Here is a 19,664-nt window from a genome sequence, read left to right as displayed (position 1 = left end):
GACAGATGAACCTCTAGAGACATAAAAAGTAATCTTGGCTTACCTCCTGAGACTGGTACGGGCTCCCAGATCTCTCTAAAGCCAGCAGCACATCCAGATCTCCCTGCTCTGAAGGCTGCAGGCTCACTAACTGGACCTCACTCCTCCTGACTCCAGCGATGTTCCTCAGAGCCCGCTGGAAGTTGCGCCAGTAGTCCCCGATAAACTCCTCGGGGGCGATATTTGCAAAGTGCACTGCGATAGAGTTGTCCAGAGCCTGACGAGTTGCCTGTCTGACGTGCACGGTGACGTCGGCTGCTGTGGTGAAGCGTCCATCGGTCACCGTCACGTTGAGAGGGTAGTGGCCCACGTCGAGTGGTCGTAGGGCGATAACTTTACCATCAGAGGCTGAAACTGAAAACAAGGCACCACTCTCGTCTGAGGAAGAGGAGGAAGAGGGGGCAAGGCTGTAGGTGAGAGTGTCATAGATGTCTTGGTCAGTGGCATGGATCTTGCCCAGGACACCTCCGGGGTATTCATCACTGGCGGTGGTCACAAAGATGTCCAGTGGAAGAATGGCAGGAGGGTAGACGCTCTCCTCAATTATGCGTACGCTGATGAAAGCGGTGGAAAAGAGCTTGGGTTTGCCGCTGTCTGACACCTGAACATGACAGAGGAAAAGGAGACATATGGAAATGATGTGCACTGTAAGTTTTATTTTTCCAACAGCAGAGGGCAATCAAGCTCTTCAGTGGTATCCTTAAGCTGCCAGCATCTACATACTGTAGGTTCACTGGATATTAAAGCCAACATCTACAGATCATGCATTTTAACATTCACACTCTCACACGCATGGTCATCAGCTCAACCCAAAAAACAACCGTGACTCAAATCTGAGTGTACATCTCGTGTGTAACAAGACATCGCACTTACATTTCATATCCCGTCTGCCCACTCGTTTTTTTCCCTGTGTTCTATCCTCTAAGGTGACACATCAACACCCAGCAACACACACCATCATGCCAACTCAAAGCAAATGTCTTTGATTTATGATTCTCCTGTGAGATGCTCTCTGATGCAGCAGCATTACTGTATGCCTCTTTCAATTCTTATAGACAATTGTTTGTTGTTAGAATATGTTTAAAGGTTTCAAAGATGGAGAGATGAACACTGACTGGTTGGGGAGGGTTATAAGAGATAGCATGATGGAGAGAAGGCACAGAGAGGGAAAAGAGGGAAGACAAATAGATCGGGCTGCTGTGGCATGACGGCTAAATCAATACAACCTCTCCACTGTGGTTTCTTCTCAGCGCTGTGACTCACCTGAGCTTGAAGTAGGTAGTGTTCTTTACTTTTTCTATTCAGCGCTCCCACGGCCACTAGAGCTCCCTGCTGATTGATGTGGAAAGCATCGCCCTCGTTCCCATCCACGATGGCAAAGGCGAAAGGTGGGCCGTTGTGGGAAGCGTCCCGATCGGTTACGGTGAGCTGAAGAACACTTGTGCCTTTCGGTCGATTCTCCTGTGGGATACAAGAGAGGCATGTTTAATATTTCTGATGAGAGGATGCGGTTCTCCTCATGCTCTTTGGCTCTGTAATGTTTTCTAAAAGATAAGAGATGCACCCACAGAACACTGCTGATGTGAGAGAAACTGAGTCTGAGTCTGTTTAAACCTGCTGTTAATATGTGTTCTAGTGATCTGAACACAAGTGGACAGCCGACACATTGACGTTCACATCTGTGTCTATCATGTGTCTCCAGTACATCACTTGTGTTCCAATTTCGTTACAGACTTGCAGCAAAGGGTCAAAGGGCCCTGGTCACAGTCTGACAATGAAGATTCTCATTCGTCCAGGGAGGTGTGAAAGAGGCGTAGAAGAAGTCATCTCTAAACTGGAACGACCATCGTTAAACAGAGGAGGTGGCCTACAACACCACTTATCTCCCACTCACAATACAGTCTTGGGATCCCTCCCCAGACGACTTAACACCCATTCTCACTTGAACCCATCTAACCCTAATGACACACAAGATGGCCGGGTGGGTCAACGACTCACTTGTGACCTCAAAGACTCTATAAGGGTTCACAACCACACAGGGTTTGGAGCCTGCGACTCTGCCCCAGTCCGTTAGAACTGAAGAAGCTTCTTGGATGAGAGGCGAAACATCTTCAAGAAACTCAACCAAGTCCAGTTGCCTATGATACAGCACTTAAGATTACACACTCACAGTCATTACGTCCACACCGGCTAGTCACGTTAGCAGCTGTGTCGGTACAACTGAAGATATCGCTGTTACCGGAATTCAACACGTCTCATCCACAGGACAAAACGATGCATGGTTACGCAACACGTCATCCAATTCATTGTAAATTGGCCAAGTTATTGAGTGTTAGCAACAACAATCATGTCCTGCATTGATGTTGAAATTCTTGTTGGAATGCATCTGGACAAATAAGTGTTTACACTACAAAAGATTCAATGGTCCAATGCGTCCCAGACCACCTTGGAAAGTGGTTTGAATGATCAGATCACAAAGCGTCTTGGTGGTCATTTACACTTGTATATATCACTGTCCCCTTGTGATCAGATCACCCAACACACATGTTAATACCAGGTATAAACAGGTTTATGGAATTTTTTTTACAGCTGAAAATGGACAAACCAAAGCTTTCCTTTTTGTTTTAAAGGATTTCTATGTCAACTACTCACCCAATGTTACATTGAATTCATAAAGACAACTTTGTTTTTCTCGCATGCCTCAGGGGAGAACATATCACCATATCAACAAACATTCTTGATGAATTGAAGTAAAGCAGGGCTGTTTTTAATGACAGCAGAATCATATCTTAATATCCGTTTACAAACTCTCACACAACTCGACTTGCACTAAAATCCAAATCCTATTTATCCAGTTTTTCTTAGTACTTCCCAAACACTTGCATTTTCCCTAAAACCTTACTATCTGAATCATTTCTGCATGTCCTTCCATTTGAACTCTGCTCGTGCATAACACTGAGATGAGTTCAAACGCACTCAGGTTACTCAGGTGCATTACTCGCATGTGTTTGGGAAGCACTGAGCAAACGACCTGATAAATGAGACTTGGATTATACTGCACGAGTTGTGTGGGAGTTTGTTAATGGATGTTTTGATGTAGTTTTGCTGTATGGTGAGTAATTGATATACAAATGGTCATTTTTTGGGTGAAGTATTCCTTTAATTAAAAAACTGATCACCACCACATACAGTCATTTGACTCATTGCATATATAATACTGATTGACTTTGCTTTAAAGACTTGGGCAAAGCTATGGATGACCTAATTATTCTGTTATTAACAGAACAGCTGGTCCATGATGTTGTGGCTCGGCTTCTGATCAGTAAAAGGTAATGTTGAAATTAAGTCTTTGTCTTTAATGTTTTGTGTCCCTGAATGGGCGTCTGATCAATCCCTAATGTTGACACTTTCAAGTCCCAAATCAAAACGCACTTTTATTCTCAAGTGTTAAAAAGACTCTTGATATTCCTGGTGTGCGCAGTGTGTGCCCCGTGTTTCTTTATTGTTGTGTTGTAGAGTGATTTTGTGCTTCACTTTGATCAAGGATCCATAGTAAGTAAAATAAAGCCAGTAAGGATTTTTTCAGAGGCAAAACAATGTTTCATCCTGAAGTGCCGGAGCTCTGTACAATATGTGCCGAGCCTCCCCACAGTATCTTTTAAATTGCTTTTTTTTCAGTTTTCTAAACAGACAGGAAAATTGGAAAAGAAATCATCTTCCATCCGACCTTTGGAATTATTATTATTTTTTATCTCTCAAACTGGAACACAGATTCATCTCCTTTCATTCTTCTCATTCTGGTACATTTTTCCTTTACTTCATACAAGCATCCATTATCAGCTCAGTATCTTGCACATTCCCACTGCCTTACAGCCGTTCCCTTACATCTCTTATCTGAATTCCTATACTTAAGATGCAGCCTCTGTCTTTTAATTCCCTCGCCCCCCCTTCTCCCTCCTCTGTCCTTACCTCTGTTCTTGCTCCAACCTCCTACTTGCTTCTTGACATTCTAGTCGCACAGTCTCCCATTATTCCTCCTTGTTAATCCTTCTCTCTGTGTCCACTGCCTTCCCCCTGCACCTCCCCCTCACTTTCTTCCTTTCCATCTACCTCAGTCTCATCCTTTCCACCTCTAATCAGCCATCTACACTGACCCCTTTCCCCCTCTCACCTGGATGATAAGGCTGTAGTTGGCCTGGGAGAATAGCGGTGGGTTGTCATTGACATCGGAGATGTCTATGTTGATCATGGCGCTGCTGGAAAGAGGGGGCACCCCGTTGTCTGAGGCTACCACCGTCAGAGTGTACCCTGAAGTCTGAGACAGAGAGCAAGAGAATTACCATACAAAGGCAAAGCTGCTTTTGTAAGCAATAATGCAGCAGAGATCAGTAAACAAGCTTCCCTATTAGGCCTGACATGACTCTGATTGGATTCTGCATAGAGAGCAATTAGTTCCTCAGTGGATTAAACTCCATGTGTACAGTCAGCATTGTATCTGCTGTTTCTCTTACTCTTTCTCTGTCCAGCTGGCGAGCAACTTTAAGCTCTCCTCTGAGCGGATCGATGGTGAAGGGGCTGCCTTGGTTACCGTCCACGATGGCGTACCGCACGTGATCGTAAGAGGGGCCGTCGACATCTTCAGCCATCACCTTTGGGTCGATCAAACAAAGAAAAGATCAATCAACAATCTGTGAATGTGGCTTTACATGGCAATGTAACAATTCTGTTTGTACATGTTGTGTTAACTAGGGCTGTCATGACACCAGCATTTTGAACTTCAATACAATACCCGAGTAAAAAAAGGATGCTTGATACTTCTTTTGATACCAAATCAAAAAGAAAACAGTCCTAGGAGGGGGATTAGAATTTTTTTTTACTAGCAACCTGCCCATAGTGCTGATACATAAAAAGTTACTGAAAACATGACCCCAGTCACGTGATGGGTTTGTTGCTGGAGAGAATTTCTATCAGCCACAGACTGATGACGAGATGATTTTCTCCCCTGTTGTTACATCAGTGCAGCCTTGGGTTGAAAATCTAATCTAATCTGTTTTTTTTATATAGCTTTGGTACGTTTGATACTATGGAATGTAAAATTTATGGAGAGCAAATTTTTTGAACACATGGTATCAGAGAAGATTCAAAGTATCAATACTTTGACAACCTTAACGCGTGTTGAAAGCCATAAAAACCTATTTTCTCAATCAGCTGATGGGGTCCCTACCTGAACACACAATTACCTGCGAAATGGAGAAGAGGTGATTTCTCCTCTTGTGTTTGTGTCTGTGCTTGTCACTTTTTTTTAAAGTGGGTGGGACTCCACACACCAATCAGAATTTGATTGTTGAAAATTGCGCACACAGTTCTGATGAAGCAAATGAACCATTTTTTTTCAGTGTTGATCTCTTAAGCCCAGTTCAGACCAAAGATTCACGACAAGATGAAACCATTTTTGAGCGTTGCAGAGAAAAGTTTCAGTGGTGTGAACTGACCGTCTGAGCTCGACTCAAGTCGGCTGCCAACTGGCTTGTAGTGAAGTCTGCTGGTCAGGTCAAAATGACTGCAGATGGTGTGTTCGCTTGCTGCGGCAGGTGCTCTGTCCCTGCCGAGCTTTCTGTTTTTGTCCTCACAGTGTGTCGGTGTCGAATGGTGGGTCGCTGCTGCTGCTCTCTGTATGTACTTATGCCCCTTCACACACACACATGCGTATTGACTAACTAACTGGCGCTGCTTACTTATATTACTGAGGCATATTTATTATGATTACAGTCCATCTGACTGTACTACAAATGCAACTGTAGCCAGTATCTCACTATCACTATCCTCATTCATATCTTAAGAAGCTACAAAGTATATTCAGCCACAAAATAAATCTGAAATGCTGCAATCAGAACAGAAGTACAGAGAAGTGTTGTGTTTCAACTCGTCCCATCACGAATCTTTAGTCTGAACTTTAGCGAATAGTAACTAAGGATATTTATTCTTAAATGTATCATTAATTGTTGTTTGTTAATGAATATTAATTGTTAGAAAGAAATAATTTGGATTTGAAATCAAGTTTTCAGGACCTTTAAAGCACTATTGTAAAGCAGAGACCATCAGCTGATTAATCGATGAGTCATTCTCCACAAACTAATCAGCCACTACTTTGATAATTGATCGCCTGAGTAATTTTTAAAGCACAATGACAAACATTTTCTTGTTCCAGTTACTCAAATGTCTCAGATTTTCAGTTTGGGTTTTAGACCGTTGCACGAAGTAAGATATCTGAAGATGTCACCTTCAACTTTTTCCTCATTTTCTGACATTTTATAGACAAAACGACTAATTATCTATCAAACAAATAACCAGCTGATTAATCGATAATGAAAATTATCATTAGTTTCACCCCTAAAATCATATAGATGCCTACAATCACTTCTCCCTCCTGTGCACCCTCCTCTAAAACACACACAGTCCTAAAACCCACCAAGCGTCACATATTGAAAGGGATCTCCGGGGAAATCAGCAGACAGTGAAGATTTACAAGTCTGAGACAATGGCAGGTATTAAAATCTAATTTTCTGATGGGTAATTTATATTCAGGTACATTAGACACACAGATAAATGGCCATAAGCAGAGGTCTTTTATGAGGGAAGGGTGGAGAGGAGGGCAGCAGGGAGAGACAGAAATAGATGGGGAAAGAAATGGAACATGCTAAAAGCTAGGGAATGCTTTATCTAGGAGAGAGGGCTTAATGAGTCAAACGCCTTTCAATTAGACTGTTTGAGCATGTGTGTCAGATAATGCATGCGAACAGGGGTGCAGTGAGCATGAAGAGCATTGGTGCTAATTTAGCTGTGCCACCAGATGGTGATTTGCCACAGGTGCAGATATGTGATAGTGTATGCAGTGAGTAATGGGCAGAGAGGCGAGAGGCTGGGAGGGGAGTAAATGAACAAAGGTGAAAGAACTGGCAGATCTGGCTGTAGGAAAGTTCAGAGCGAGAGATTAAAATTGTCTTCCACCCTGCATGCAGTTTTTTCCCTTTTGTAATTATGGGTTATTTTCCCACAACAAGCACCTTCTGTCCCTCAAGATAGTGTGTGTGTATTTTTACCGCCATCACAGTCTTTCCCAGCTCAGTATCCTCGCTGACGACGGCTGTGTAGATGTCCTGGCTGAATACAGGTCTATTGTCATTGACATCAGTCAGGTTGATGTTCACAGTTGCCATGTCACTGAGCGGTGGTGAGCCACCATCTGTAGCCTCAATGGTGATGTAGTATTCATGGGACACCTCGAAGTCCAACGGCTCAATCACAAAGATGTCACCTAAGGACAAAGAGACAGCAGGAAGTCAGAGAGGTAGGGAGACCTGGTGTCATGTTGGAATACACACTTCAATACTGGTATGATATCTCAATTTAAAAAAGAATATATCAAAAAACATGAGTCATTTTGGTGCCAAACGCTGTGCTTCTTTATTTTTATGTATTGTATTCGCAGCATTATTTGCAGAGGGGGTAACCTGCTGCGAGTCTTTCCTTCCTCTGCTCCTGTCATACATTCTTTCAGCTGGTTTGTAACTCTACTTGCAAACATCTTCAGCTGAAATGCACCGCAAACCAGAAGTCAAACAGTCATCCATCACTGACTCTCATTTGAAATTCAAAAGTTATGCTTGGCTCAGCTGCTCTAACTTGAATTACTGCCTGCAGCGAGACAACAGGAAAGTATCAAATTTTTGTTTTCCTGTAGTGTCGTGTTGCACGGACTAAACTTCCCAATCATAGCTCAACCTGAGTGACACTCCGTGATGGCTGAGCACTGCTTGCAGTTCCATTACCACTATTTCATCTGTAAAAATTCACACACAGGATAAGGTGCTCGCTTGATGACACTGCCATTTGTCAGCCGTTTGTCCCCATGGCATTTCAGCATGATGTCATGATAATGTTAAAGACAGGAATGCAGACTGTGTAGACACAACAACAATTAGATGGCATGTGCGATGACGCTCTTTATGTTTTGACTTCCTGTGTCCTGTGGACTTAAAAAAATCTATATGGTGTGTATCCTTGAAGCCTAACAAACCTGATAAACACATTTCCTTTCTCGTATAACACTTGCAAAAATTATATTTTTAGTTAAGGATGCACAATAATATCGGCATGTCATCAGCGAAAGTGATGACGCAGTAATTATGTAACTTTAATTACTTGAAATTGGTCAAATTAAAGGAAGCCTGTTAAAGTTGGATGAATTTTAAAGTTTTGTTTTAAAGTGTTACATAAAATTAAAATGGCATGATTTACATGTAACGTAAGCTGAAGTAGTACTCTGATTTTGCCCAGTGAATGTGTGCATTTTGAAAAACATTACATTTTATGTCTGCATCTACCAGTTGGCCATCAAAATAAGAGTAGGCATAATAATATGTTTATTCCACTACAGGAGAGACTTGATGTTCTCTGCAATTAGATGGTAAATTTTGTGCATATATATTTGTATCAGCAGTTGTCGAAGGGCAAAAATTTGTTGGAACATATCTTCATATGTTTGGCAAAAATTGAATATTGTGCATTCCTAATTTTAGTTTACATTCATGCTTTCTGTCTTCCTCATCACAGCCTTTGTTAACAAATTGCTATGCTTCTTTGCACACAACAGACACCAACTGTTTATCAGTGAAACTTTGTGAAACCAGGGCAGGAATGCACTTCCTTGTTTGTTTACATGATATAAACAGAACAGGAAACCACTAATAAAACACTGCTCAACAGCGCTACTAGTGGTCAAACCTCCACAGGGCACATTTAACCCATTGTGGTGACAGTGAAAATGTCATTTAATTTAGTTATCAAAGTTTTTTTAAGAATTCAGTATCAAATATAATTAAATTGGAATTATGTTATTTTTTGTTTCACCACCACAGTGAAAAGCTAAGAGCACAGTAAAAGCTAAGCTAAAAGAACACATTTCATGGTGCTACATACCAGTACGCCGGTCCACACTGAACATGCCGTGCTCATTCCCACTGATGATGCTGTAGGAGATCTCTCCATTAGCGTCCGTGTCCCGGCTGGCTGCCTGCACTCTGAGCACCTGTGTGCCCACCATCACATCCTCAGACACGGTGGCCGTGTATTCACGGTGCTCGAACACCGGCGGGTTGTCGTTGATGTCTAGCACGGAGATCACCACCTGGCACAGTGAGGAGAGACGTGGGGAGCCCTGGTCACTGGCGCGGGCCTTCAGCTCATATGTCAACTGCAGCTCGCGGTCTAGGGGGCGCTCCAGGCTTATCACACCGGTGTGCTCATCGATTGAGAAAAATCCATCGATGGAATCCGCCAGTGAGTAGACGATGTCGCTGTTGAGACCTGGAATGACAGAAAAGGCACAATTCAGTTTGGTTTTTGCAACTTGAAACTTATTTTTACAGTGTAGACGATCTTTTCTGGTCGTTAAGATGTGACACCTCAGCTTACATCCTGTCAGGCTGTCTGTCTGTTCATGTTGCTTCCCACATCTCAGCATTTGAACTGCTGAGTAAAATGTTATCCTCATCAATAAGACTGAAAGCAACATCAAGAGAAATACGCCTGTGAGTACGGGACGTAACAAGCAAATTGATTCTCATATTGATGTATTGATTCTTGAATGATTAAAATCGTCACCCTCTGTTCTCGTTCCGAAACATCCATCTTTGACGCAGCTTCTGATAAACAGGAGCTGTAAACGTCTAATCCATGCCATCCTCATCACTCACGTCCTCCCACTAGCAAGACGCTCCCAGCAACAAGACAGAGACGGATCACAATAATAATCATAATGCCTTTCTGCAGGTGGCCCCCATTTGGAATACGCTATTATATTCCCATTTATCAGGTAAGTGCCCCCGTCCTCTGTGGATCTCATTACCGTGCTGGAGACACTACCATGGGGAGCGCTGCTTATATGGTTTCCCATCACTTTTATCAGGTCTGATCATCTTTGAGACAACTGCTTAATGGTGATTAAGTGAATTGTGCTGCATCTCGAATGGCTATATTGCCTAAAATGCTGTTTATCATCGTGTGCTCATCTTAGGCCCCTGGCTGGAATGTTTAATATCAATGTAAAGATGAATTAGGGCTGGGCAATATGACGATATTACATTTAAATCGTGATATGAGACTAGATATCGATATATTGTAAGTGTTGTCTTTTCCTGGTTTTAAAGCTGCATTACAGTAAAGTGATGTAATTTTTTCAACTTACCAAACTGTTTTACCTGTTCTGCCTTTTGCCTTTACCCACTTAAATATTATATCCACATTACTTACTTATCAAAAACCTCATAGTGTAAATATTTTGAGAAAGCACCTATAGCTGACCCTAAAATATCGATATCGAGGTATTCAAAAATATTGTGATATTTAAAGTTGCTAGAAAATGAATCAACAATTTCTTTGTCATATATAATGATATGGACTGGTGCTTGAAGAAAAAGATACAATTTGAATATCATTTTTTGGGCTATCAACAATTTTTTTTGTTGTGTTTTTTCATAGAAAAAAAAACAAGAAATTAATCATTAATCGTTCTTGGCTGCAGCCCTATTTTAAAGACAATATTGCACTTTTATTCATGTAAATTTCTGTCATATTGCTAAAAGTAAACATGGCAAATTGCACACTGATCTTTAAAGCAACAACCACATTTCATTTTGAGGTCAGCTTGCACTTTAGGACATCTTTCAGTATTGGAGGCAAGATGGTCAAGAACATGTGCTGGTGCTGTCTGGTGCAGCACCACGGTGGACAGAGCAGCACATGATTAAATTCCTCCACAATGGAGCGACATGAGAAATCGAATAAAGAAAATAACAACAGCGAGGCAGCACAGAGAGCAAGGAAAGACACTCGGATCGAGGCTGAGTGATAAAGGATAAAGTAGAATCAAAGACGGAATGTGTGCTCGCATAACTTTAGTTTATCACAGATCAAGGCCACCAGTCTGGATCTGTTTGTCTGTCTGCTTCATAACCATCCTGCACTGATAAGTGCTGCCTTTCAGAGATTGTAACAGCAGGCTGAACCGAGCAGCAGCAATGTGGGTAAGTATCAAACATCTTCCAGCCAAATGGGCAGACGGATCATGGAGGCAGTGGCACACAGCAGCCGGTGCCAAGATTTAGTCCTCGCAGAGATATGCAGAGTCAAATATCGATGGAGGCTAAAGCAGCTCCTTTCTCTTCGGATGAGGGATACATTAGGCTTCACATTTTGATGGTTGCCTGCAAAGACAGTTGACTGAAGCCTGAGTGAACTGGGTCAAAGCTACAATGCCTGTTCCTCTTGTACACTCTACATGTTGCTTGGGACTTGCCAGTTGTGCTTCAAGCTTGCACCTCAATCAAAAACACTAGTCAAACACGCAAAAAAAGAACCCCCTGTGTGTGCGATACCCACACATGAGAGAAATACTAATCAAATCCTCCTCTGCCTTCACTCAGTGTAACTCTAAATAATTATTGCCCCTGGCTAAACTGCAGGAAGCACCTTCTTTTCTCCACCCCTCCTTCAAGTACCCTTATCCTTGATATTCAAAATGTGAAGCATATTTTGTGCCAGCAAAGCCTCGGGGAAGAAATGTCTTAATACCAGCGCTTTCCATTCACCATTTCAGGTTTCTCTCTGAGGGACCCAATCCTAGCATCCCTTTCAGTCTGTCAAGCTGTCAGTCCACCCAAAACGAGGGACTGAAAAAGGGAAATAGAAAGAGAAGGCGTCGATTCTCTGACAGTGAACGGGCCGGAATGGTTCCTGCTCCAGTAAACTGAAGGTGTAATCTGGAACGGCAGGTCCAATAGTTTCCTGGATAAAAGTCTCCGGGAGCTTAAATGACTGTTTAACTGCATGGTTTAAGTTCTCTGTCTTATCCACGTGTTGGCTTCTCAGTGGCTCGCAGTGCCTGCTTAAAGGTGAAGACGGTGGAGATAAATATGTGGCCCTGTGGCTTTGCACCAGGCAAATGGAAAATTGCAATCAGCCCTTTTGAGAATTCAGCTTGAAGAGAGAGGACTTTCATTAGAGTGTAATGGAGCTTTTAATTTGAGGGGTTGATCATTCATGAAATTCCACATTTGTTATCCTTCCCTCTTGCCATTTAGTGTAATGCAGTTGCATAAAGGGAAGATAATGACCTGTGGATTGTGAGTCAGCATTTAGCCACGACACATATGCATTCTTTACAGCATGGTGCTTAAAATGTTCTTGGATTTATTGTGACCTTGAGTAATGCCTTTGTTTGCCATTAATTGCAATTAACTTTTTATTGCCTCAGCAAGAGTGTTCATAAGCTAGTGTTTTGGTGGTGTAACAGCAGAGTGACACAGACACATCACCACACAAGTATAAATGCTTGCAGCGGCGAAGGCCAATTGCGTAGGCTACGGCGTGAGGTCTGCAAGTATAAATCCCCCTTACGGGCTCAAGATTTGAGCCTAACATACCGATCAATATATTAATTTCTTGTTATCAGTGAGACGTCTCTTGGTATACTCGTTCTGCAACTGAATTTACTTTCACTAACAGCAATAATGAGCAATACGGTGTTTGAAGCTGTTTCTCTTTTCTAATAAAATCCTCAACAATAATTTTTAAATGACCTAAAAGGATGTTTGACAAGTGATAAAATAAAGAAAAATCAAAATCTGCTCATTAAACCGCTGCCCTGAACTGAGATTGTCAAAACATAGCTGAGTGACTGTAACTAGGTGTGACAGGTCTGTCAAACTCACCAGTATCAATATCGTTCGCCTGGAGTTTTGCCACATACGTCCCCATCTCTGTGTTCTCGAAGACCGTGAAGGTGTAGGGATCGGATGAGAACTGTGGCGGGTTGTCATTGACGTCCTCCACAGTAATGTGGATGTCAGCCTCGCAGTATCGCCCTCCTCCGTCCACCGCCCGCATTTTGAACCTGTGCTCATCCTGCTCCTCTCGGTCCAGGGGCTGTAGCGTCTTCAACTCCCCTGAAGGTGAGACAGAGGAATTTAGAGCATAAGTACAAACACATAGAGACATAAACTCACTGGGGAGTAGAGGGATGTTGTTTGCTATTTTTAAAACGAGTAGAAAAAGAAAGAAAATCGACTTACGGACATAAAAATGTGTGTAAGCACAAGAGATCAAGAATCAAGAGACTGAGTTTATGTGTAAGAGGACAAACCATGCTTGCTCTACAACACTGTGACCCTCTTGTCGGCTGTCTACTAACCAAGAAAAAAAATCCAAACAACTGATGGCTTTCAAGAGAGAGAAGAGGTGAATAAATAAGTAATTGAAGTGTGAGAGAGGGGAGAAGATGGCAAAGAAGAGTGTGGAGGGGGGGAGAAGAAGGAAACCATCAGAGTTGGCAGCTAAGAGCAGCTTGGAAGTGTCCTGGGATGTGAGGCAGCCAACATTACCACAACCTCTCTGGAAAACTCCGCAGCCTCTTGGCGGTCCTCATCTGCAATAATCCTACTTGTCTGCACTGAGAAAAAAAATAACATCCCCTCTCCATAACAGTAGCGCTGCTGCTGGAAACTCAATACTGAAGGTTGCCAAAAGACAGCTGGATGGTATTGTTGCCTTGGTTTTCGTTTCTCGGCATATTAAAGCTAAATTTCACTATTATTGCGGGATTCTGTGCAGTGGCAGCAGACGTGTTGTATAGCTGTCTAAATCTACCGGCTTAGTTTGTTTTGTCTATTTGTGCTTTAACTTTGCATTTATTTTAAAAACAGGTTGGCAGTGATTAACTGGCATTGTTTTCCTTTCTTTTTCCCACCTTCTTTCTTCTTTTTTCATCACAGCAGCCAGATGGAATCTCTGATTTAAAGGGTCTCCCAGAAGAAATTATTTGCAGGCAAGAAGTATAGCAGTCATAAATTCAATTTAAGTGTGCAACTCTGTATTTTAGTGCCACTGCAGGTCTTTCAGTTGCCCCGTGGGGAAATGTTCTCGGCTCTTTTAAAAATGAATAAGTAAATAACAACTGGGCACAAGAAAACATGCTTGCCTCTTCTGTCTCTGATAGTGATTCACACACATACAGAATCACAAATAAAAAAAAAAAAACACTAACATTTTGCAGAGGAATCACAATTCTCAAATCTTCAGAGTGTAGAATGTAAGACTGCGGTCATGCTGAGCTGCTTTTTTTATTTTGCGGCTCGAAGCAGAGGGCCAATGGTGTTTCATGAGAGGCTTTAATGTGTGTGTCCCACATACTGCTTCCTAATATTCAGAGTAACCTGCGACAACAACTGAATGACTGTGGACAAAAAAGGCTTCAAAAAGAAAGGACAGAGAAACGTAGCAATCATTTAGAAAGAATTACTATTTTACACAGACCACAAAACATCACAAAATCAACCCTCTTCTTCATACATACAAGCTACAAGCATTGATTTCAGTAACAGATACACACCTGAATCAGAGTCGATGATGAACAATTCAGAGCCAACTCCCTGGAGCTCATAAGAGATTTGGGCATTTGAGCGGATGTCAGCATCTGTGGCAGAGACCTGCAAGACGAGCCTGCCGGCAGGGGAGTCCTCTGGGACGCTCTCACTGTACAGGGACTGCGGGACATTAGAGAGAGAAGATGAAAAAGGGGAGGAAATTAAAGTGATTTCCAAGAAGAAAAGGGCGCAGCAAATTAAGTGCTGGAATAACAACACAGTAAATTAAAAAAAAAAAAAAGTACTTTACCTTTTCACACACTGGGCTGTTGTCATTGGCATCCAGCACCTTGACCTCCACAACAGCTTTGGCAGTGAAGATGCCATCACTGGCAGTAATGTTAAGGAGATAATTGTCCTTCTCTTCACGGTCCAAGGGCTTCCTGACAGAGACCTTCCATTCATTCTGAATGTGTTCGATGGCAAATTGGCCAAGTGGGTCCCCTCCTGTTTGGTGTTAAAAAGAAATACACCACTTCAGAATGATCAACAACTCACAGGCAGGGAAGCAGCCGGAGTCATTAAAAAGACACAAGGATAAAGGTCTGTCCTGAATTTTAAACCACATTCCTCTAAGTATCCATCAATAATTCCTAAAACCATCTTTTAAGTATTCATCACTACTCCACAAAGCAAATTCTTGTTTCTAAATCAAATATGTTTGCTACACAAACAAACAACAGAAAATGAACATGGACTAACACTGGATTTGGAGTCCTCTTGATATTCCCAGACTTGGCATACTTATTCACACTTGCTAATTAGCACCAGAGGAAGTATTTTTCCCCAGTCTATTTCAAAGCATTATTCAGATAATTATACATTTCTGTATTATGATGACCTTAATATTTGCCTTGAGCTTCGGCAGATTAGGCGATAACTCAGACTCCTAACAGATAATAGGACTGTATAATGTTTCAAAGATGAGATATTATCATCATATTAAGTGGCATAAACGGATGATCCCCCCTAAGCTCTGTTTATGAAAAACCATTACACAAAGGAGTAGGGAGTAAACTCTCTGGGCTTACTAATTATGTGTTTCGCAAAATAATAAACACCCACCTGTGATGAAGTAGTTCACTTGTTTATTGATGTCCTCCGAGTCATTATCTGTGGTGCTGAGGATGGCGATCACCCCGCTGGGAGGAGGGTCATCTTCACTGACTGTGCCTTTGTAGATCTCTGCGGTGAAGCGGGGCGGGTTGTCGTTTACATCGGCGACTGTGACCTCCACTCTGGTGCCATTAACATGTTGGACTTTGTCGCCTTGGTCTGTGGCGAGGACGGCAATTGTGTATTTGTTCATCTTTTCGCGGTCTAGCTCTTTTAAGGTGGTCACCCATCCAGTTTCACTGTTAACAGCGAACAGCTCTGAGATCTCCGGAGAGTTCTGCTTGGGGTCGAGGCTGTAAACAACATGGCCGTTGGTTCCAGAGTCTTGGTCGTTGGCTTTGACTTGGATCACTTGAGTCCCGCTCGGAAGGTTTTCCACAATGACTGCCTCGTAAGGGTCGGACTCAAAGACAGGTTTGTTGTCATTGAGGTCTTTCACTTGGATGTTCACATTTACAGATGCCACTATGTCATAAGTCTCGTGTTTGGTTTGGGAAAGCAAAGTGAGTTGGTACCATTTGGTTGTCTCATGGTCGAGGCTTTTCTGAAGCTTTAAAGCTCCACTGTCTCTGTCTACAACAAAAACCTCATCTCCATTGCTCTCAGGAGTATTGCCCTTCAAAAGACTGTACACCACTGGTTGCTCACTCTCAGCCTGAATAACATCGATCTCCGTGCCAATGGGAAGGTCTTCAGCAATTGTGTAGCGGTAATGTGGTTCAGCAAATTTGGGAATTGGTGTCTCTGGTGCAACAATCCTGATGTAAACCTGTACAACAGAATGTTTGGGTGGATTCCCAGTATCCTTCGCCCTCACAAAGAATGCATAGAGCTCATTTTCAAGTCCGATGAGACTCTCTTTGGTTGTAATGACCCCAGAGGTTGGGTGGATTTCAAAGTTCTCCCCAACGTTTTCAACATCTGCTTCAATTGAATATTCAATATCAGCGTTGCTTCCCTCATCCATGTCTGAAGCAGCGATTTTGACCACAGAGGTTCCCCTTGGGACATCTGATGCAATAGTGGCTTTGTACTCAGCTGCTCTAAATTGCGGGGCATTATCATTGACATCTGTGAGAATGACATTGACTACAGAAAAGCCTACTTTTCCACCGCCGTCTTTAGCTATGAGCGAAATAGGAATAACTTTTTCAATGGTATTCTCACGATCAAGGACCTCAAGAGAGAAAATCTCCCCGTTTTCATTGACAGAGAACTTGTCTTTTGCAAAGTCATTGACAATCTGGTATGTTATTTGCCCGTAAATGCCTTCATCATCATCTGTCGCCTTTGCTTCTGCCACCAAGGTACCAACAGGTGAGTTTTCAACAAGCTCTACCACATAGTCCACCTGAGAGAAGGTGGGGTTGTGGAAGTTGGCACCAGTAACTGTTACCATAACAAGAGCTGAGCTTCTGAATACACCGTCTGACACTGATACATTGAGGTTGTAAAGAGGCTGCATATGTGGCCTACGATGGTTGGAAATGGCAATGGCGCCTGTGCGTTTGTCGATGGAAAAGTTCTGATCCTCATTGCCAGATATGATGGAGAACTCCAACTTACTGGAGTCCGAGCTATCAGCATCAGATGCCTGGACTTGGGTGATGAAGTATCCACGTGGGGCTAACTCGCTAATAGTAGTTTTGTAAGTCTGCTCTGTAAATACTGGAGCATTGTCATTCAGGTCTGTAACGTCTATCGTCACAATGACATCACTAGATAGAGCTGGAACTCCCCCGTCCACAACACGGACTCTCAGCTTGTACTGCTGGTTCTCCTCATGATCCAGAACTTGAGCTGTAGAGATTATTCCTGTGTCTCGGCCAATGGTGAAATAATCTGAACTCTTCCCCTTTTCCTCCACCAGCTGAAAGAATACTTCTTGGTTATTACCGGTATCAGAATCTTTGGCATCAACTTGCAAAATGGATGCACCGATGACAGATGCCTCTGAAATATTGGCATAGTAGGCCTTTGACAGGAACACAGGGGCATTGTCATTTACATCCTCCAGTATGATATCAACAAATACTTCAGAGTGAGCTCCAGTCAGAGAATCCGTGGCTCTTACATTTAACTTATAAGCGGGATGTGTCTCAAAGTCCAGAGGCTGAATCACATGAATTACGCCTGTGTTGAAATCAATTGAGAACTGTTTGAAAGGATCCCCTTCAGAGATGGTGTACACAATACGAGGGCCTTCGGAATCGTTGGCCTGTACGTGAAGAACAGGTGTGTGTAACTGAATGTTTTCAGGGATTTCAATGCTGTAAAAAGGCTTCTCAAACACAGGCATTGCTTTGTTCACCACTGTTATTGGCACTTCTACTTCAGCTGAGAGTGCTACCTCTCCATTATCCTTTGCAATAACAACAATGACAAAGTCTGTGTTAAGTGAATCCTTCTCAAATTTCTTTTTGAGGGAGATTTCACCAGATGGGGTTATTTGAAAGTGCTCCTGGTGTTCCTTCAGGTGGTAATGTATTTCTGCATTCGCGCCCTTGTCTTTGTCAACTGCTGTGACCTGCCGGATGACCTGGCCCTCCTCTGCGTCCATCTGGACCAGGGCATGATAGGGAAGGTTCACAAACATAGGTTTGTTGTCATTCACATCTTCCACTGTCACAGTTACTGGAACATGGGCCACTTCATCAGATTTCTCCTCTCTGGTTACCTCAACAACTATATCAAATGTGTCCTGTGTCTCGCGATCAAATGGAATCCCAGTGGTTGAGATTACCCCAGATGTGCGGCTGATTTCAAACCTGCTGTCAGGGTTCAAAATTTTGTAAAACAATGGCTCGTTCACCTGGTTGCCGACAGCAGCAACGACCGCCAGTGTCTTCTTCTCAGAAAAGTTTTCTTGGACAAAAGCTTTGTAGGACTCCCTGGTGAACTTCAGCTTACTCTCCTTGTTTTCCCTCACATTTATCTTTACTGTAGCAACAGCGGCAAATCTACCATCTGAAACCCTAACCTTTAATTCATATCTGCTTCTGAGCTGTGTGACATTCTGAATAGAGATTATGCCTGTAATTGGATCAATTTTAAATTTATCACCAATATTTCCCTCAGAGATGGAGAAGAGAAGTTTGGAGTTCGGCCCAGAGTCTGAGTCTGTTGCGTTGACTTTAATGACTTCCACCCCTTTGTAGGTTGGCACTATGACAGTTGTCTCATACAGCTCTTGGCTAAAAACTGGTGGACAGTCATTAACATCAATTACTTCAATGGTCACGTTGGCCGCCGTCTCTGCAAACAAGCGTGGCATTCCTAGATCATGGACCTGGACTGTGAAGCGGAAAACACTCCTCTGTTCATAATCCAAGGCTGTTGTGATTCTGATGGCTCCGGTGCTTGAGTCAATGGCGAAATAGTTATGTGCAAAAGGTTCGACAATTTGATAGATAAGCATGGCATTCTGGTCGCAATCAGCATCAGAGGCACGGATGACAAAAGGGGTGTTTTCACGGGTCAGAACAACACTGTTGACAGAGGCCGACTCGCTGATTACTCCTTTGAATTCCCTCTGGAGAAAGACTGGAGCATTGTCATTTTCATCCTTTAGGTGAATCAGAAGTGTGGCGTTGCTTGAGAGTCCCGCCATGTTTGTGCCCTGTATGATGAGCTTGTATTGAGAGGTGGTCTCATAATCTAAAGCTTTCTGGGTCACAACTACTCCTGAGTTTGGGTTTATGTCAAAGGCATTGTTGATGTTGCCACTTTTTATCTGATAGAAAACGGACGACTGGCTGTCGGCTGTGACCAAGCTCACAAAACTCCCTGGATGGACTGATTCGCTGACTTCTGCAGAGTACTCCTTTTCTGTGAATCTGGGGGCTGCGTTGTCCGAAATTGTTACCACAATTTGTACAGTGGTTGTAGTTGACAGAGGAGGTATTCCACTATCAGATGCCTTAACAGTGAGTTCAAATGCAGTCTTGCTGTTGCGGTCAAGCTCTTTGGCTACTGTAATTGTCCCGAGAACAGGGTTGATGGCAAATGAGTTTGCAACATTTCCTGTGA

General features: G+C 42.8%; 1 protein-coding gene across 3 annotated transcripts in view; it reads right to left on the bottom strand.

Moving 5' to 3' along the window:
* fat1a (FAT atypical cadherin 1a) overlaps window positions 1-19,664 on the bottom strand; it is an 87,207-nt gene that overhangs the window by 10,465 nt on the left and 57,078 nt on the right. For all 3 annotated transcript variants that reach the window (XM_050045622.1, XM_050045624.1, XM_050045623.1), the window contains exons 10-19: window positions 15,585-19,658; window positions 14,770-14,966; window positions 14,486-14,639; window positions 12,810-13,043; window positions 9,019-9,405; window positions 7,140-7,354; window positions 4,551-4,688; window positions 4,211-4,354; window positions 1,303-1,500; window positions 44-640 (exon numbers count right to left, since the gene is read on the bottom strand). In XM_050045622.1, coding sequence (XP_049901579.1) covers window positions 44-640; window positions 1,303-1,500; window positions 4,211-4,354; window positions 4,551-4,688; window positions 7,140-7,354; window positions 9,019-9,405; window positions 12,810-13,043; window positions 14,486-14,639; window positions 14,770-14,966; window positions 15,585-19,658 — 6,338 coding nt within the window. The remainder of the gene's footprint in view (window positions 1-43; window positions 641-1,302; window positions 1,501-4,210; window positions 4,355-4,550; window positions 4,689-7,139; window positions 7,355-9,018; window positions 9,406-12,809; window positions 13,044-14,485; window positions 14,640-14,769; window positions 14,967-15,584; window positions 19,659-19,664) is intronic.

The sequence above is a fragment of the Epinephelus moara genome, chromosome 5, assembly GCF_006386435.1.
Source record: "Epinephelus moara isolate mb chromosome 5, YSFRI_EMoa_1.0, whole genome shotgun sequence".
Taxonomy (NCBI): domain Eukaryota; kingdom Metazoa; phylum Chordata; class Actinopteri; order Perciformes; family Serranidae; genus Epinephelus; species Epinephelus moara.
This window is presented reverse-complemented; position numbering and strand designations above follow the sequence as displayed.